The sequence below is a fragment of the Bos mutus genome, chromosome 19 (assembly GCF_027580195.1).
Source record: "Bos mutus isolate GX-2022 chromosome 19, NWIPB_WYAK_1.1, whole genome shotgun sequence".
Taxonomy (NCBI): domain Eukaryota; kingdom Metazoa; phylum Chordata; class Mammalia; order Artiodactyla; family Bovidae; genus Bos; species Bos mutus.
The window spans coordinates 25,952,072-25,971,420 of NC_091635.1; the positions used below are offsets into that span (position 1 = coordinate 25,952,072).

Below are 19,349 nucleotides of genomic sequence, written 5' to 3' on the forward strand. Positions count from 1 at the left end.
ACATGGCCAACGTGCCTGGCTAGCCGCCCAGAAAGGCCTCCTCCAGTTCATCATAGCAGCCCTTGTCCTGAAGCTACAGCCGAGGGTGATATCTGCCTGGGGCTAGGGAAGGGTGTCACCCAATGACCATCCCCTGCCCCAGGGACAGTTCGATACCCTCTCTTTAGGAGAGGGGACACCCTGATTTCAATTGCACTTCAAGAATCTACTTTTGGCTGAAGGGCTGGAGCTCTCATTCAGCCACAGCTCCTTCCAGTCTGCCCCAGCTCCTCCCCTCAAACCTGGTTGCTGTCAGAAACTCATTTATTTAAGGGAGAAAGATAATGAATCAGATCTACATCATTCTGTTATGCAACATTATATATATATGAGATGTATCACATATACATGTTATCAAGAAAAAGACCGTGTTGCCCAGTTGTATTCTTTTTATAAAATAATTTTTAACAACCACAAATCATTCAAAACCATTAACACTGGTTATCTTGGGGCTGAGACACACCTTTCTCTTTACTTTATACATTGCCTGGCTGTGTGAACTTTATACAATCAGAATATATAATTTTTATATTTTTTGTTTTTTATAATTCTAGTGTCTTTTAAAAATATTTATTTATTTGGCTGTGTTGGGTCTTTGCAGCATGGGGTATCTCTCATTACAGCGCTTGGAGCTCTCTAGTTACAGCTCTTGGGCTCAGTAGTTGCGGCATGCCCGCTTACTTGCCCTGCAGCAGGCAGGATCTTAGTTCCCCAACCAGGGATCAGACCTGCGTCCCCTGCAATGGAAGGTGGATTCTCAACCACTGTACCACCAGGGAAGCCCTCATTTTTATAAAAACAAACAAACAGTAAAAGTGTCTCTAAAAAGGAATTATTCTCCTCCTCAGCTCCCCCCTTCCGTAAATCCTGATTAACCCCTAATTCATCTCCATCTTCCTATTAACTCAATTTAATGTTCCAATTGGATTAGCACTCTCAAAAGAGAAAGCATCTTCTTCTGATGAGCAATGTGCCCAGCGGTCCCCAAAGTGGCCTCAGAGCTTGGGGATGCTGCAGGTCAGATATGGGGACATTAGTGGGCATCCAGCTTCAAGCATAATGCTTTGATCAGTGGGTGGGCATGGGTCTGGGGAGGAGGGAGGCTGCGTAGGAACTGGGCCCACTTGGGGGATGCCTGGGCCCAGACTTTGGAGTCTGCAGTTCAGTTCTAGGCTGATCACCAGGGCTGGCCTGTGCCCCTCTCTTTCCTCACAGTGTGGGGAACCAGGCCTGGTCTGGTGGTCATGAGGTTGCCAGGCAACTGGAAGGTCAGTGGTTGCCAGGCTAGTGTGGATGAGGGGCTACAGAATTCAGGCAAGATGAGGCAGCTAGCGAGGATGAAGAGTAGGGGGTGGCCACAGCACCTCAGGGGGACACAAATGAGTTGCCAATAAGAAGATGGAACAGGAGCCAGAATGAAGGGGAGTAGGGATCCTAGGGACTGAGAAGGCAGCCCTTTGCCCAGGGAACCCTGGGAGAAGACACACCCACATTCCCTGCCCCACCAGTTCCAGTCTCCATCCTGGCCTTCTGGGCTCTTATTCCATTCTCACAGCCTTTGTAGAAAACACTCTTGAGAAAAGAGAAAGTGCAATAGCGCTTCTCTCCAGCCCTGAGCCGGGACAACAGAGCAGAGAAAAAGTGAGACATCCAGAAGGACTTCCTGACTACAAGGGAGATGGGAAGAGAACAAAATAGTAATTCAAACAGAGCTCTGCAAAGACAGGAAAGGGCTTCCCAAAGATGGGAAGCAGTGAGCACTGGTCCTTGGAGATGCTCCAGGGAGGACCTGATGACTCCTAGTCAGACATCAGACGGAGGGAACCTTGAGCAGGGGTGATCAGACCAGGATCTGAGGTTCCCAAAGGCTGTCCACATATGGGGGCAGAATCACTTGGGAGCTTTTAAAAACACTCTCTCCAGGGCTCACATTCACTGAATCTGAATCTCTGGAGGTTAGAGCCTGGGGTTCGAGGTTTTTGACAGGTTCCCAAGGTGATTCTGAGTGGAGAATCATGTCAGCATCCATGATGCTAACAGCTAACAAAGTAAGGCTCCCCATGAGCCAGGCATTGTATTTAGGACATGCAGTCTCTTGTCCCTTCACTTTACATCAACTCTATGACGTAGATACTGCTCCATTTTATGGAAGAGAAACCAAGGCTCAGGGAATTTATGTAACTTGCCCAGGTCACTCAGCTAGTTAGTAGCAGACTGGAATTCACCACCCGGCAGTTTGGCCCTCGGCCACATGCACTGAGCCACTATGCGCTACTGCTTCCTACAAAAAGCCTATAATGCCTGACCCCACGAATCTACACTTCTGTGGTTCTCTGATTCAAGAACTTCCCTTTGGGAGGATGCATGCAAACAAGATGTTTGGAGCAAGATGGCACTGGGAGAGTCTGGAATGTATACCTCCCACCCCTGTCATGATGCCCAGGATTTGAGGAACTGGGGACTCCAGGATGCAAGCAGCAGGCTAACATAGTTCAGTTCTAACTCTGGTGCCAAAGAAGATGGGGAGGTCCCAGAGTGTGCTCCCCCAGGGGTCAGCAGGATGTCCTTGGAGGGCACAGATTTCCAGCTGTGCATGGTCCGAACTCTCCAGAGGAGGCAGGAGAGCACCATCCTTGAGCTCAGTCCTCCACTTGGGCAACAGGTTTGGGGGGGGGGGTGCAGGGCTGTGAGTCTCTTGCCTGGCATGACCAGCTCTCTCCATAGTGGAAAGTAAGAAAGGGATGAGGGACCTATTGTAGTCACGGGGCCTCCCGTCTGGAGGGGCCTTCCTCCTCCAGGCTTGGAAAATAAAGTCTGAGTTCAGAAGACAAGGCCCTCAATAAGATCATGGGATCCAAGGCCCTCCCTCGGAGCCAGCTGTCTCTCCAAGCAGGGGGAATACCTATCTCATTCCCAAATGCCCTTGTGTCTCAGGGTAAGCCTGAGCACCCCCCACCCAGATTCCCAGTAGGGGTGGCCCAAACTGCCACACTGGCTCCACAAGCCCCTGGCAGGCAAACCCAGGCTCTCTCAAAGCAGCAGCCCCAGCCTGCAGCCCCAAGGCCCACCACCCACACCAGACGGCCCCCTGCAGATGCACACCCCTGTGCAAAGCATGTGCAGGGAGGGGGGAGGGCAGGACAGCACATGCAGTTGTCACGGAAGCAGAAGCACCACCACTGACCTTGAAACTCCAGTAGTTTGGCTGCTGATGGAAATAAGAGAAGAGATGGTTATGTGGGGGCTGGGAGGGGAGAGTAGGGCCAGGGGTAGTTTAGAGATCCTTGGCACTCAGCATTCAGCCCTGGGCCCTCCACCCTCCCAGGAACAGGAAGGCAGCCATGCCTAGTACATCCCACTCTCTTTGGAGACCAGGGATGGCCCTGAGCAGGCTCCAGGCCTGCTAGTGGGGGAGGGGAGAACCAGTCCAGATGTTTCTAAGTCACGCAATCTAGTCACGGTAACAGTCCTCAGAGAGTTACAGGCAGGAAAAGATGCAGATGACCATGATATGAGAGCACGTGAGATGCTGGCAAGGATGAATCAGAGCTGCGGGATGAGAGAAATGGCATCTGGTTGTGCCAGCTGAGGGGAAACTTCCCGAAAGAGGTGGCATTGGAGCTGGGGCTTAAATGAGCAGCTGGAGGTTGGGAGGAAGGGCATGGGCAGAGGGCCTGGGGCAGGCATGTGCTGGGTGTGTTGAGGAGACAGTCCAGTTTGGTTGGGGCAGAGTCCGGGAAAGTAGCATATTAAGCTGCAAAGGGGCTGGGGCTAGAAGGGCACCCTTAAATGCTGAGCGAAAGAATTTAGACTTAACGAGGTGGACAAGCAGAAAGCATTTGAGTGAACCCAGGTGGGATGGGAAGTGGACCGCAGGAAGGTTGACGGGGCAGGGACTGGAAGAGGGAGGCAGGGAGCCAAGGCCAGGGCAAGGAGGCCTGTGTGACATGATGGACCCAGGTTTCAGGGAAAGTGGACAGATGCCCATCAACCCACAGCCCTGGGCAATGGATGGGAAGCCACGGGCAGCAAGGGATCGTCGGCGATGTCCTGTGGACGGACAGATGAGAGAGTAGGGCTCCTTGCTCCCCTAGAATGGGTGTGTTAGGTTTCTCCTCATTCACAATAACCTAGAGTCACCCTGCCTTCTCCGGAGACCAGAAGGCCCCTCCAGATGGCTAAGGACAAGGGAGGAGTGGCCCGGAGGCTGGGCTGGTTCTTGGCAAAGCTGAGGACACCCTGCTGACCGGTACCAGCCTCAGCAGGGAGACAGAGGCAGCAGATGGCCTGGCCCTGGGGTGCCTGGCACCAGCAGATGAGATTCCCTAGGCCTCAGAGCCGCTGGCAGAGGAGAGGGACACCAAGGGTCCCTGATGGCAGAGGGCACCACGGTGGGGTGTCCTGTGGACCTGAATACTTTATGGCAGGGAGGAGCTGGAGAGGGATCCTGCTGGGAGGAGGCTTCTGACCTTTAGGGTGGGGATGATGCCACTAGGGCTGGGATGAAGAGGGTTACTCACCAGAACCATCCCATTTGGGCCACACCCCCACCCCTCCCCCCAGCATTGCCTCCAAGAGATGCAAAAAAATAATCACATGCCTGGCAGAGGAAGGGGACAACGAAGTCTGTGCCCTAGCCAATATCTAGAACCATCTATGGACACATGCCACCCATGGGTGTTGAGTGGAGGCGGGGGCAAAGGGCTGGAGTAACAGGCTCTAGCCACAGCTGCCTGTGGCCTGGGGAAGGGAAGGGGGAGCAGAGGGAGTGGACATGTGATCAAGACTGGGGCGGGGAGGCAGAGCCAGGCAGAGGGCAGGGGAAGGTTTATGATGAGAGTCATGTCTGCAGCCCCAGTGGTGATGGACGGCTCTGCAGAGAAGGCCGCCGTCCCTCATCCAGCTGCACGTCCCCGGTGTGCAGACCACCCACGGAGCTGCGCACAGACTCTCAGACAACCTCCCATGAGGACATCACCACAAACACACCCAGAGCAACAGACACACCCACAAAGGGACACAAACACTTGGAGAAGGGCCGGCCACAGTCAGAAACAAACAGAAACTCAGAGACAGAGATACCCATAGGTGGACCAACCCCATCCATACAAACATGCACCGCCTATTCCCACCCCCACCCCACACCAGACACTGACCTGCTCACACACATTTCTACAAGCAGAATCACAGAGGCACCCCCCCCAGCCCTAGCCCCTAGGAAGTCACAGAAACACACAGAGACATGGACGCCCACTCACACATATGCATACGCATACACAACGACTGCAGAGACACACAAAGCAACGTGCGCACACACACACACACACATACTATGCACACACACAAAGAGAGTCACATGCCTCCCTCCCCCAACTAGCTGGGTCATGGTGCCTCTGACCACCTCAGCCACTGTACCAGGCCTATGATGTCCCAGATATCATGTGTCAGGTAGGACAATCATGTGTCCTGATTCAAAAGAAGCAGAAAATGCCCCTCCCCCACCCAGCCCCAAAAGTCAACATACCAGGCTCAGTATGCAACTGGTGCCCACCTCACATCTCTGGGAGCAGAAGAGGAATGGGTCCTGGCTACAGCCATGCTAGCTGTGCCCCCAACATGGGCCTGCCTCAGGCTATGCTAGGCACATCCCTGGGGCACTCAGACCTGGAGAGATCACTAGCTGGGCCAGGGGAGAGGACTGGGTGGCACCAGTGCCACAGGACGGGCCAGCCAAGTCCCACTAGCGGGTAGAGGGAAGAGTTGCTGTCTTTGTGCTTGGTGAACTTGGAGTGAGGCTGGGACCAGAGTCCCGGGACTCGGGCGCTGGCTGGTAGGGCACGCAGAATGCTGCCCCTCTGTCACCTCTGGAGAGTGGGGAGGATGGCCCTCTCAGGTTGTGCCCACCAGGGTGAGACACAGTCTCCTGGCAACTCAGTGTCCTTGGAGAGGAAAACCGTGGTAGGGAGAGGGCCTTGGGGATGTCGTGCATCCCTGTCTGGCTCTTTCCAGGGTAGTAAACCCCTGGGACAGCCTTGGGTGACTGAGAGGAGCAGAGGCAGCTCCTTTGCAAAAGTAGGGCTCTCCTTGTCCAGTCACCAGCACCCTTTCCTCTTCACCCTCTTCCTGGCTGTCAGCTCCTCCTGCCCTGGCCCATAGGGTGCCTGGTATAAGAGGGCCTCTCAACAAATATTTGGCCACAAATCATTGCCAAGAACTCAGGACCAGCCATGGGCAGGGGGGTGGGGTGGTGTATCTCTGCGTACTCTTCCCTGGCACCACTCTCCATCTCCTGGCACTCTGCACTGCTCAGCCTTCTAGGTCTTTTCCCTGGGAATTGCCCAGCACCAGAAACCTCTGGAACGAGGACAGAGGGCAGGAAGGGCCCAGGAAGATCTGGCTCCCCAACCCAAGGGTAAAGCTGTCTCCCTCCCCCAGACTCAGAAAGGGGGTGTCTCACCTTTCCAGAGGACAGTGAGATTGTGGGAAAAAGGGCTGCATAGGAAAGCCACTTGAGGGTCATGAGAAGGGCTCTATGAGGATAACATGGAAGTCAACCATCTACTCTGTAGGGACCAGGCTTTCAGTAATATGGGATGGGAGCTTCCTGGAGACCCAAGGAAGCAGTGCCAGGGGGTCCTCAAACTCCCAGATGAGAAGAGGAACCAACTTCTTTCCTGCGGGGGAGAAGGGGGCTAAGGAGTTAACACCCTGCCTCCTCCACCCTAGGCACCCTTGGGGGGGAGTGGTTCTTCCCTCCCCCTGCAGCTGGTCCTTTCTCCCCATCTCTTGCCCTGGGAGGGCGGGGCCGTGTCCCCTGGGAGCCTCAGCCCTGCCAGCTGAGGTCTCTCCCCTCCCCTGGGCAGACGTCCCCTGCAGGCTAGGTGAGTACATGACCCCTCCCTGACCTCAAGCCCCGACGACGACGCAGCCTCCGGAGAGGGATGGGACCCTATGGGTCGCACCCTAGTTCCAGTCCCTTGGATCCTCCGTGCAGCGCACACACCCACCTCTCAACTCCAGTGAACTCGCGTCCGCGTAAACACTCGCCCCCCGACCCCGCCCCAGGCTGGGGCTCCTTAACGCCCCCCGAGGTCTCCAGCCTCTCACCGCGACGCACGTGCCCGACTCCCCTGTGAACCCGGCGGCCTCCTACCCCTTCCCGGTGCAGAGTGTGGGTGGGGGGCGGGGGAGGTGGTGCTGCGGGACCCGCGCTGAGCCGGAGGCGAAGGAGCACCCCGAAAAGGTCATGACTTTCTGAGGCTGGGGGAGGCGGCGCCAGCCGCATTTCGGGGTAGGGGCCGGTCCCCTGCGGAAAGCGGCGAACGCGATGGCGGAGGGGAGGGGGCGTTTCTCAGGGATCGGGAACCTCAGCGGCCTGCACGCCCCCAGCCCCAGACCACCCCTCCGAACCGGGTGGGAGGGCTTCCGGTCTCCGCGCCCCCGCCCCGCGGAACCCGAGGCGGCGACCCCGGCCCCCGCAGCCGCTCCCCCTTACCTGCGGCCACAGGTGTATGCGCGGGGGCCCCCAGCCCCAGGTCGCGCGTCGGGCGAGGGGAGGGAGGGCGGTCCCCTACTCCCACCCACCCGGACTCTCCCCTCCCCCGGCCGCCTCCGCAGCCGCCGCCGCCGGTGCCCTTTGCTGCAATGCGAGAGCCGCCGCCGCCGAGCCGGCCCGGGCCCCGGTCGCCCCGGTAACCGCGACTCCACCTGGCGCGGCACGGCGCGCCGCCGTGCACATCCTCTCTCCGGCCCCCTCCCCGGCGCGGCCCCGCCGGCGCAGCCCCGCCGAGGAACGGCGGAGGCTGGTGGCTGCGTCGCCGCGGTCACCCGATACGCCGGCCCGCCGCCCGGGACTCGGGTTGCAGCAGGAGAGAGGGAGGTTAGACAGCTTAGTGGAAGCGGGGGAGGGGCTGCGACTTGGAGTCTGGCCTTCGGTCCCCTTCCAGGGTCGTCTTCAGGCCTCCACCCCTAACGATCTGGCCTATGGTAGCGGGGAGGAGAGTGGCCCGTCTCCGGACCCGCCACCCTCTGAGCTTACAGCCTCTCCCCACCAGGGTCTCCGCGGTGCACCGTGACCCTTCTACTTCTCCAGTGATTCAATTCCCAGCCAAGCCTGGGCGACCTAGGGTGCCTAAATGTCCTCGGTGACGTCTGATCCTGCCCGACTGTGTGACTCTGGCATTTGCTGAACGTCTCTGGTCCTGCACTTCACAAAAAGGGGCCTCAGACACAGCCATTCGGAAAGAGAAGTTCGATAACGACTAGGTATAAAGTGATGACGAGATCCCGTTCACAGCCACTATTCTCTGTACTTCAAAGCCCTGGGGTGAAGACCCCTTCAAGCTCTCCCCTTCCTTCCAACAGAGTAGATTCCAGATGCGGACAGGCCTGGGGCCCCATAACCTGGGACATCAAGTTCACCAAATCCAGCCTCACTTCCCTCCATCACTCCAACTCAAGACATTTCATCTGCTCCATTTGGGGCTCACACCTCATCCCCATCCCTGTCCCAGTCTGACCTCCATCGCACATGTGACCACTCTAGATGAGCCCATTCCACTTGCTGTGTAGCCTTGGGGGCAGACACATCTCTGGTCCCTAAGTTCAGTCAATACTGGGCCAAGAGCTGGGAAGGGCAATGAGCTGGGTGCCCTGTGAATGATGCCAAGCATGCCAATCTCATGCTAGACTTGAGTTACACACAGCTAAGAGTCCCTGCTCTGGAGCCGTTTCCTAGGCTGTCACATTTTTCCTTCTCCTCATTCTCATTGAAAAATTCGACTTCCTGTCCTTCTCCAAGGGGAAGGAAGCAGGATGCACAAAGAAGAGAAACGGTTCCCTCTTAGATTCTCTGCCACAGTACCTCCTCTGCCACCCTCAAGTCAAGGCCTCCTCAGGGCTGCCCCTGGCCTGTTGCAACTCTGACTCTCTGGTCCCTCCTCCCCTCTGGGGTTTCAGATGCCTGTTTTTCTCCCACAGAAATGTCCAGGGCTGAGCTGCGAGGCCGAGCCCTTAAGATACTGTCTCAGGGTGTCCCTGTCCATCTTCCCATCGGGGAAACTGAGGCTTGATGAAGAACCAGGCAATCAGTTCAGAACAAGTGGCTAGATGCCAAGGTTGTCTTCAAATTTTGAAATTAAGCATCGGACATAGCAAGAAGGGTGGGAGAGAGACATCATGAAGGACTTCCTGCTGATGAGACATCAGGGAAAGGCTGGGTCTACTCAGAGATGGAGGGTGGGTGGGGATAGCGAAATGAGATGGTCTGCAGTGGGGGTGGGAATTGGGCAAAAGAGATTCCTGAAAACCAGTGGGGGAGGGTAGGAGAGATATACTTCTGTTTAAAAGAGAGAAGAATTTAAAAAAAAAATTTTTTTTTAACCTATTCCCCTTCAAAAAAATTCCTTCCCCAGAGCCAAGCTTTGGCACAGGTTCGGGGAGGTAATTGGAGAAGGAAATGGCAACCCACTCCAGTACTCTTGCCTGGAAAATTCCACGGACAGAGAAGCCTGGTGGGCTACAGTCCATGGGGTCGCAAAGAATCACACACAACTGAGCAACTAACACTTTCCCTTTTTCTTTGGGGAGGGAACGGTAGGAATTAGACTATCAAGGGAGAGTACAGGGCATTGGAGTCTTCTGAAAATGCGGGCTCCACATAAGAGAAAGGGGTGCAAAATTAAAATCCTGGATCTCCCCTTTCGAAAAAAATCTCCCCAAAGCCCAAGTCTGCCGTGGGTTTGGGGGGTGGGAGGAGGCGGGTGACTCACCTGGGCCGGCTGGCCAGCCCCGGAGGGGGCGGAGTCGCCATGGAGGTGGGAGCAGAGGGAGCTGAGGAGGCACACGGGGTCCACGGTCCAGCCGCCAACCTGTGTGTGCGAAGGGGGGGACACCCCATTAGGGGGAGCGGGCAGGAGCCGCTGGGGGACTGTGATGGGGCGGGGAGGGGAGTTCCTGGGGCAGGTTTGGCACTGAGCTCACACTGCAGAGAGACCCTGTGACGCTGGCTAGTCCCTTACCAAGTCTACATCCCCTCCATCTGTTTCCGGGGCTTTCTCTCCAGTCAGGCTGGGGGCTCTCTGAGCCCAGGTCAAAGCCTTCCCCAGCAGATACTCCTGAAGTCCTGTTCATCAATTCTTCACTGCCTCTCTGGACATTCTGCAAGGGAGCTGCCCCTCACCTCTTCCCTCTTCCAGCTCTTCACTCCCTCCTGGCTGAAGCCAGATATGGGAAGAAGGGGCCTCACCCCAGTGTACCTCTGGCCCTGCAGCACGGCTTTCCTCCCTGCCATCTCAGGGAGGCTGCTTTCTTCTCCCACACCACACGGGAGACTGGAAACCCATCCCTTCCTGGTTCCTCCAGGCCCTCTTCCCCCTCAGCATCCTCAAAGTCATCCACCTCTCACTCGGTCACCCCACAAACATGTACAGAGCCCCAGCTAGGCTTAGGCACTGAGCCCTAGATACAAGTGAAACATCTGTAGGTCCTACCCACTTGCGCGCATGGCAGGGAATGAAAGAGTGAGGGAACAAAGGCATGAATCTGCGGGCGGCTGTGCTTCGATTCATTTACTAAGTATTTACTGAGTGCCTGCCCTGTGCCAGTGACTGTGCCAGGCACATAGGAGGCCCTTAGACATGCCCACATCCTCTCTCCCAGGCCTGCTGCCCCTTGAGGCTGCCATCCAGTCTGTCTCCATGTTTTTTTCTGGCCAGACCTCCCCAGACAGGTCTGCAGCCCAGGATCCTGTTTCCTCACCACCTCCAACCCCTGACACTAGCCGTTACATCATCATAGCTCGAGAAAGGAGTTCTCTATACCCTATGGATCCAGAGATCCTGGCTGGTCCCAATGGCTGTTTCCAGACTTCAGAAGTGCAGGGGGCCCTCCTGCTGGGCCTTCCTCCCCTTCCTCGGGGATATAGGACATTCCTGGTCCCTTCTCCCCATCCATCCTGGGCCCTCTCTTCTCAGACTCCATTCTGCCTTGGTGACTACACTTACCCCAGGTCCCACTTCCATTTCGGCCCACCTCAACCCCTTTTCTAGAGTCTTGAGTTGTATATTCAGTGCCTAACAGACGTCCCTGTGAAACACCTCTATGCCCCCTCTAACTCATCTCCCCTCTTCCAGTCCCTCATCCTCCCAAATGTTTCCCTCCCAACCATCTTATTTCCCTCTAAGCACCACCAACATCTCCCTGTCACCCAGGTTTTTCTGTCTTTGCCTTCTGGGTCCAGACAGCAAACAAGCGTTGCTCATCTTCCTTCCACCCCACCCCCACCCCATCCCTTTCCCTTCATCCTCCCTAATACACTCTCTTCCTCCTTTCCTGCCCTGCCTCCAGCCACTCCCCCTCCTATTCACCATCTAAAAACAACCATGGCCCTCCTAGTCTCCACCATCTGGCCCCCACACCTCCCACGGCTTCCCACCCTGAGCTTTCTGCATCAGCCTGTTGGACCTCTATGCCAGTCCCCAAAGCAACTCAGATCTATACTCACCTCCCATCTTCCTACCTCCTAAAACTGTTCTCTTCCCCCATGACCATTCAGACCCTTTCCATCCTTCTAAGCCTAGTTTAAGTACCTCTTCCTTCACGAAGCCTTCCTGACCAGGGCTGTCCACCTGATCTCCCTTCCTCCAAACCCTCTTCTGACTGACTGTGCTCCCTATATTTAAGTTTCACCCCATCTAGATCACAAAGGGCCCTGCCCCCTCCTCCTAAGCCAGAGCAACAGAAGGAATCCGCTGCGAGGGACCCCTGAGGGGGAAGGCCTGATCTCCTTCATCTGCAACTTTCCCTTATCCCAGTTGTAACTCTGTTCCCGGGAGGGCTCTGGAGATGGAAAAAGATAACGGCTGGACAGAACTGGAGGTGATATGAGAGGCAGATAAAGTACCAGATATGCTCCAATGTATCCTTGTTCCCTGCAGTGAAGATGGAGGTGGGCACAGTCTTCCTCCTACCCAGCCACGCCCAGCAGTACTTGGAAAGGGGGACAGAGCTAGTCGGCTGTGGGAGCAGAGACTGACACCCCAAGGCCTGACTGAAAGGATGCTGGTGTGCTGATGGGAACAACTCCCCTCCCCTCCACTCCTTTTCCCAGCTGAGTCTCAACAACCAGCATGAAGCAGCTGTCGAGGCCCCACACTGATGTGGGACTGTAAGTAGAAGGCCAAGACAAGACAGGCCTTACTTGCAGACAAGAAGGCTTTACTCGGATGCAGAGATGCATCCAGAAACCAAGGATCTGGGAGAGCTTTACAAAGGAAGCATCACACCTCATATAGAAGGAGGCAAGTCCTGGACCAGGGAAGCTGGAGTCCTGACTCCCCTCTAAGACTTACTGATGACAGGAGAGAAACAAGGCACAGAGTGGGGAGTCCTCTAGCTCAAACTCACACAGCAAGTCTTGGAGGAAGGAACAGGGTGAAGAATGGGGGAGGAGGGAAAGGCACCAGGAATTCTGGGCTCTGTTGGGGCACAGCCCACCCAGCCTTCTGAAACTCCTCCCAAGGTCTGACCTTCCCTTAGGAGCCATATCACAGAGGTGCCCACCCCAAGGTACTGCAGCGCCAGATGGACCCTCAGGCTCAGAACAGTCAGTCCTGGAGGCTGTCCCCTCTTCCTCCCCACCACTCTCTTGACCTCCCAGACAGCCTTCCTCTGCTCAGCCTACCAGCCCCAGTTGGAGGCTGGGCTTTCTCTGCCCAGTCCCATGCTCCAAATTCCAAGACTGCAGGCAGAGGTCTGGGCCCTGAGCCCCCATCCCTTTCCTCCTCAGGCTCCCAAGAGCCAACCAGCAGATTTCGGCGTCCCTCCCTCTGCCCCAGAGGCGTCTCAGAATCAGGATGAGCCTGGCGGCAGGACCGCACAAGGCAGACCCCCTCCCCAGCCCGCGGCCGGCCCCACTCACCTGCTCCCGCATCCTGTCTTGCTGACCCCGAAGGGCTAGGGCATGCTGCGGGTACTTGCTCTTCAGGTGATCCATGAAGGCATCGCGCTTGCGGTCGGCATCAGCCTTCTGGAGCCCGCTGAGCGCCTCCAGGCTCTGGGCGGCGATCACCGTGTGCCGCCGCTCGGACGTGTGCACCAGCCCCACGTTGGAGAAGCGCCGGCCCCCGCTGCCCCCGCCGCCCCCGCCCCCCAGGGTCCGGTACTCCCGCGGGTACTCGGCATCGTCTGCAGACAGCATGGGGGGGCTGCTCCGCTCTGGATCTGCGAGGGGGGAGAGGGGGTTCGGCGGGGTCACGGTGCGTGCTCGTCCTGGGACTGCCCATCCCCCACTGGGGTCACTGCGAGGAGGGGCTGACCTAAGGGGGGCGGCAAGAGGCACCTGGGGTGAAGCAGGGGCTGCCCGACAGGCACTAGGAACAGAAAAGGCAGAACGGGGGCTCCAAGAAGGCTGGAGGGCAAAGGCAGTGTCCAGCTTCCTGCTCTTTACAGGGTTTGGAGGATAATGATGCGGGTTAGGGGCTGGCCTTAGGAGCCAAGGAGGGGTTGGGAGCAGGGGTCCTGGGCACCTCTCCAGCCACACATCCCCTTCCTCCTTCCTTAAGCTGGGGTGAACAGGGGAGGGAAGCAGGGTTCCTTTCAGATGCTTCCTGCAAACTGTGGAAAGGAGCCTGTATTGTCTTTCTTTCAAGAGCATCCTCCTGGGAGTGGGGTGGAGGCCAACCTCCTCCCTCAGACTAGCATGTCTAGGACACACGTGTCTTTAGGCTGGGGGTTGGCTTGGAAAAGGGCCAGGATGAGGGAACAATGGGGCAGGGGGAGTGAGGGCAAAAATCACACTTCCAAGAAGATGCAGGTCCAGGGTCTGGGGCTGGGGACCCCCTTCCCCGCCCACCCCGAGACAGACAGACAGACAGACAGGAGAGGCTGGGCACAGAGAAGACAGTGAGAGATGGACTGGGGACAAACTCAAAGAAAGCAGACAGAACAGCTCAAGCTTTCCCCGCTGGGACCCTCCCCTCCCCGCCCTTCCTTCAGTCTCCCTCCCAACACACACAAGTTCAAGACCTATAAGGGACGCACAGGGGACAAAGGACAGTACAGAAGCGAAAGAAAGAGAAGGCCGGGGGTTGAGGTCTCCATGCAGAACTCTGAAGCCTGTCCCTACTTGCCCACCAGCCCTGAGTCCTCCCCTGGCCTCCGCAGGCCCAGTTCTGTGGTCTCGCACCCTCCAGCCTCCATGCTGACCTTCCCATAGCCCAGCAGGGACGATGGTTCCAAGGTGTCACCCACACCAGGGATGGGAGGACCTGCTGGGGCTTACTTGAGCCATATTCCTGGTCATAACACGCATTTGCCCTCCCTCGTTTCCAGAAATCACCCACTTAGCAGACAAATACGGTTTTCCCCGGCATACCCCCAGCCTCACAATCCACTAGTCTCAAAGGTGAAACCCTCAGGGTAGCCTCGGTCGGGAAGCATCAAGCACCATAGCAGACACAGGCAGCCCAACACAGGGGCTAACTCACAGAAGCCGAAGTGGGCACAAGTGGGGGGCGCTGAGGATTCTGGGACGCGACCAGGTTCCCTCCAGTGCAACTTCTCTTGGCCCCCTCCCTCCACACATCCACTGTTCCTCAGGCCCCTCCTGTCCACCGCAGGAGGCAAGAGGACATTCAGCCATATTCCAGAGAAAGCCACTCCTCGCCCAACACACACATACACTCCTCCCTGGATGTGGCCGAGGCATGTACATCTCCAGTAGTCCCAGTCGACCCAGCACCTCCCACCAAAACCAAGGGAAGAATGGCCCCCATAGACCCAGAGCTCTGAAGTTTCCAAGGGTCTGACCGGTCACTTATCATGGCCTTCACACCTCGCTGCACCGCTGTGGGGGTATTACCGTAATCCCATTTCAGAGATGGGACTATTGAGGTCAATGAAGGGCAGTGACATGCCCAAAGCTGCAGTAAGTGGTAGAGGCCAGATTTGGCTCCAATGTTTATTAGAGTCACCTCACCCCTTCTCACCACGCCTTCCTGGCCAGATGACAACTGTTTGCTGATGGGACAATGATACCATTGACACTCCTTGTTTATCTGCTGTCTCCCTACCCTGGCGCTGGGTCTGGGGTCCCTCCCTCCCCCAGGACGTCTGTCCCTCGGTTGTGCTCCCCAAAGTGAGGTCCACTCAAGAGATGACTATGGGAGGAATGCTGTTTCAGAGCTTAATAGTTATACTGTTATTTTCAAGGATTAAAAAAGAAAAAACAAGAAGGCCCAACTCCTGATTTCATGGGTATCATTCCTTGGGATGGCAGTGAGCTAAGATTTCCTTTTAAGTGAATGCATTAAGTTCAAAGTGAGTTAACAAAGAACAAATTGAGTTTGCATTAATACAGTATGAAGGTTCCCTGGTAGTGAAGAAATTCCTGAAGCTGGCACCTGACTGAGGCTGGGAGCCCCAGGGCCATCTTGATGGGGACCCAGCCCTTGCTCTTGAGGAGCTAGTGGCAACCCATGGTGGCCAGTGAATATGGCTGAAAAGAAGTGACCTGAAAATTATCCAGAAGAAGGATGGCCGGGATGGGGGGCTGCTCTGGGTGCTGGAAAAATAGCCCCAACTGGAGTCAGGGGGTTGCCTCCCATGACCCTTAAACTCTGTCTTCCACTCACCCTCACCATCAGCTGGAGGATCACTACCTCATGGGACACAACTGAGCTGGAAGAGACCCACCATGGTGGAGCACCCTGTATACTTTGTTATCTTCCTTTGCCCAGTGTGGGGTGGACTCTGCCCACAGCCTCATTGCTGGAAGCCCAGCTTTCAAGCCCAGCTTGAGCGTGCCTGAGCCAGAGGGCGCCCCCCACCCCCTGCCTGTGCCAGCCAGCCAGGCTCGCCGTGCCGCCTAGGGCTCTGGATACCTAGGTGCACTGGGAAAGGTCAGTTCTCATCTGCTCTCCTGCCCTTCCACGCCCCTGGACTCAGAAGAGCTCCTCATGCCCACCTGCACCCTCTGTGCCAGCTCCTGAGGAGCTGTGCCAGCATCCTTCCCTGGCTTCTATGCCAGTGTCCTTCCCTGGCTCCTGGGGGTAGGGCAGGCGGTATGCCAAGCCTGAGAGAAGCAGGGAGGGTGGGGAGGTCCAGGGTCACCCAGGCTCTCCCAGGTCGATTAAAGGGGCCGAGGTGGGGCTGGCAGGGAGGGGTCCAGGCTGCCAGAGCAGGCAGCAGGGAGGCAGAGGCTCCAGACAGTGAACGTGTGCCCACAGCCCTATTGATGACTACAGCCCCGTAATCCTCACAGGAGTGGATGGCACTGGGGTAGGGAGGAGGCCGCTGAGCAGGCCCAGAGACAGTGGAGCAAGGACCAACTCCTCCCTGCCTCCTCCACCACAGGGCTCAGCCTCAAGTGCCCGAACACCGGCAGGTGCACGCAGGGCCATGGGTGAGGCAGGACCTGGATTCTAGAGGGTGGCAGGGAGAGAGGAGGAAGTAGGAGAGACAATGGGCTGTCTCTGAGGGGAGGTGGGGCTTTGATTTGAAATCTTTAGGCTCTTTTGAAAACTAAGAACCTGCAAGATTCTTGGCTTTTTTTAACAAAGAAACTCAGGGAAAGAGCTGAGGTACCTGCTGACCCAGGAGTCCTAGCTCCCTGCTCTGCGCAGAGTTCTCTCCGCTCTGTGGGGCCCCAGTAGACTAAGACAACTGGCCTGGGATTCTTGGTTGGGGCACCATTCTGTTGCCTGGGGATAAAGAGGCCCTTGGGGGCACGGAGGGCTCAGGCAAGAATTTATCTGAGCCAGCCCCGGGCGCCCGAGGTCGAACACTGGGAGAACAAAAGCCCAGACCAGAGACCTCCTGGGTTTAGAGTCAGCTCTTCCTCTGAGGGGTCCCAGGTTAGCCATTCTTTTAGTTCTCCATTCTAAAAGCCTCTTCTCTCTCAGAGCCTGAGGGTACTGGTCTGTAAAATGGGGACAACATCTCTAAACCCCCCTCCTGGGCAGTGGGTGAGAAGCTGGCAAGACGATGAGGAGAAAGCACATTTTGAACGAAAGACATTCCTGGCATGTGGGCTGTGGGACAGCAGGGCAGCCTTCCCATTGCCCTGGGCCTGCTCCAGCCACCACCAAGGCCTCAAGTGGCCCTGACCCTCCCCAGACAGAGCAGCTCGGTGAAAAGCCAAGGAGATCAATTCCAATCTAGCAAGCAGTGGCTCTGGGTAGCAGCGGCCCTGAGCAGATCGATGCTTCTGTTCACCGGCTGAGGCTGCTGAAGGATCTATCTGGGCAAGGGTCTTGTGGGTGGGGGGACCTGGGGAGGCAGATGGGACAGGGAGGCCTGAAGGCGGTAAGCAGACTGGATTCTACTGGGGCAGGGTGGAGAGACAGGGGATGCAGGAGAAAAGTGGGTGACCCTGGATGGGGAAGCAGAGCTGGGGTACACTGCTGGAAGGGGCCTTGGGACAGACAGCCCCTGAAGCATGGGGGTTGGGGGAGTCAGAGAGATAAGTTGGAGGTCTTGCCATCTCTCCAAGGATCCTCAGTACGCAAGGCCAGCTATAATTTTTGAGTCAGAGATTCAAGCTACAGGAGAGATGCCCAGGGCTAGTGGAATCCAGCTCAGTATGAGGGGAAAGGGAAAGTGGAGAAGGGGGGTGCTGTCGCCTCCCTTAGCTCTGCCTTCCCTGCCTGGGCAATGGGGAAGTGAACCTGTCTGGAGGCTGGGATGACCAGGGAGCAGTGGGCGCCCCCCAGTGGCCAGCTGCGGATAAAGGCGCAGGTGCTTGGGAAGAGAGCGACATTGTTATTTGCTCCACCAATTCCAAATTCCACGTTTATTTATGAGCCCAATTTATTTTTATCCTCACTGCATTCTTTCACATGAGATCACTGTAACTCATGATGAGAATTAAGATCCCAAGGTTTCAGTGACACTGTCTCATAAGCCATCCAGCCCCTCCCCACCTTGCATCTTTACCCCAGATGTCACCATCGCCCTGTCCTCTGGCTGCCACTGGGCAACATTTACACATGACATCATCTTCAGAGGAAGAGAGTGTGGAGAAGGGGAGGGGGGAGGGAGAGGGAAGAAGAAAGAGGAAGGGGAGGAAATAGAGGGAAGAACAAAGCCAGGAGCTACAGAAAAGAGAAGGGTCTCACTGGGGCCCCTGCTGGGAGGACCAGAGTTTAGGTCTCTGGGTCCTTCTCCCCAGAGATTGGGAGGGCTGGACAAGTCCCCTCCCGTGGGGACCTGAGGTCTCACAAGCGTGACCCCAACTGTGGCCTGGGCACCAGCTCAGGGAGTCCAGAGGGCCTGGGACTAGATCCCAGTGAGGTCGCCAGGCAGGGCAAGCAGTGGGGAAGGGGGTGGGGGTGGTGCATGGAGATTGCCAGAAAGGTGGAAGGCCTGGCTCAGACCCCAAAGTGCCCCGTCCGCGTACACACACACACTTGAATACGTGCAGCACAAGTCCCACCATCTTCAGCCAAAGCAAGAGGAGCCCAAGTCACCCAGGAGGAGCCCTGAGGCAACTGCCACCATCGATTGTGCCTGACAATTCCATCCTGCTGAGTGGCTGGCTGCGCAGTCAGGAAGCGCACTGTGCTGGGAGGTCAGAGGCCAGAGGACAAAGGACAAAGGTCAAGCTTGGCAGAGGCTTCAAGAACCTGGGTGAGGTGAAGGGATCATCCCTTCCCACCCCTTCCTTGGTGAAGAAGCTGACCCCTCAGTCTCCAGGCGCCCCTGGCTCTGGCCCCCTGTGTGCCCACGGCCCTCAGTCAGCTGTCTGTCTGTGGGTCCTTGGAGCAGAAGCCCATCTGTGTCTGTTTTCTAAAACCATCTTTTCCGCCCCATACCACAGCAACCAAAGTCATTTTCCGGGCAATTGCCTTTCTGTAAACATTCCTGTGTAATATCCCCCCAAATTGCTAATGCCCAGCACCCTGTTGAGTCTCCCTGTCACTCCAACCAGAGCCTCGGAGGTGGGGGCGGGCGGAGGGAGGAACAGGCATCAGGGGGAGAGGATTAAGGACAGGGCTTCACGTCCAGCTCCTGGCATGAACCCTCACACCTGCCCCCGCCGTGTTCCCCCATTCCCCACCAACCCAGCCCCACTCCCCTGAAGGTCAGGCCTCCTCAGGAGACTCTGCCTGGGCCAGGAGGGATGACAAAGAAGAAGAGGGAGGGGATCCCATGGCAGAGAGGCCTGGGAGGAAAGGGAGAGGGCTTAAGAGCATGCGGGCAATGGTCAGACAATAAAGGTGACTCCCTGGGACCCGGGAGCACGGGGGCAAGGCCAGGCAAGCTGTCATCGCTGGGCCCCCAGGGAAGGCAGTTCCCTTGTTCCTGAGGTG

The 19,349-nt window shown here is 56.8% G+C and overlaps 1 protein-coding gene across 1 annotated transcript in view; it reads right to left on the reverse strand.

Annotated features, from left to right (window-relative positions):
- Positions 1 to 14,238, reverse strand: part of SRCIN1 (SRC kinase signaling inhibitor 1) — a 36,767-nt gene extending 22,529 nt beyond the window's left edge. Inside the window, 5 exon segments of the mRNA XM_070357322.1 lie at positions 3,224 to 3,247; positions 9,810 to 9,908; positions 12,959 to 13,260; positions 13,379 to 13,409; positions 14,173 to 14,238. Of these exon segments, the coding sequence (XP_070213423.1) occupies positions 3,224 to 3,247; positions 9,810 to 9,908; positions 12,959 to 13,260; positions 13,379 to 13,409; positions 14,173 to 14,238 (522 nt within the window).
- Between the last annotated feature and the right edge of the window lie 5,111 nt (positions 14,239 to 19,349).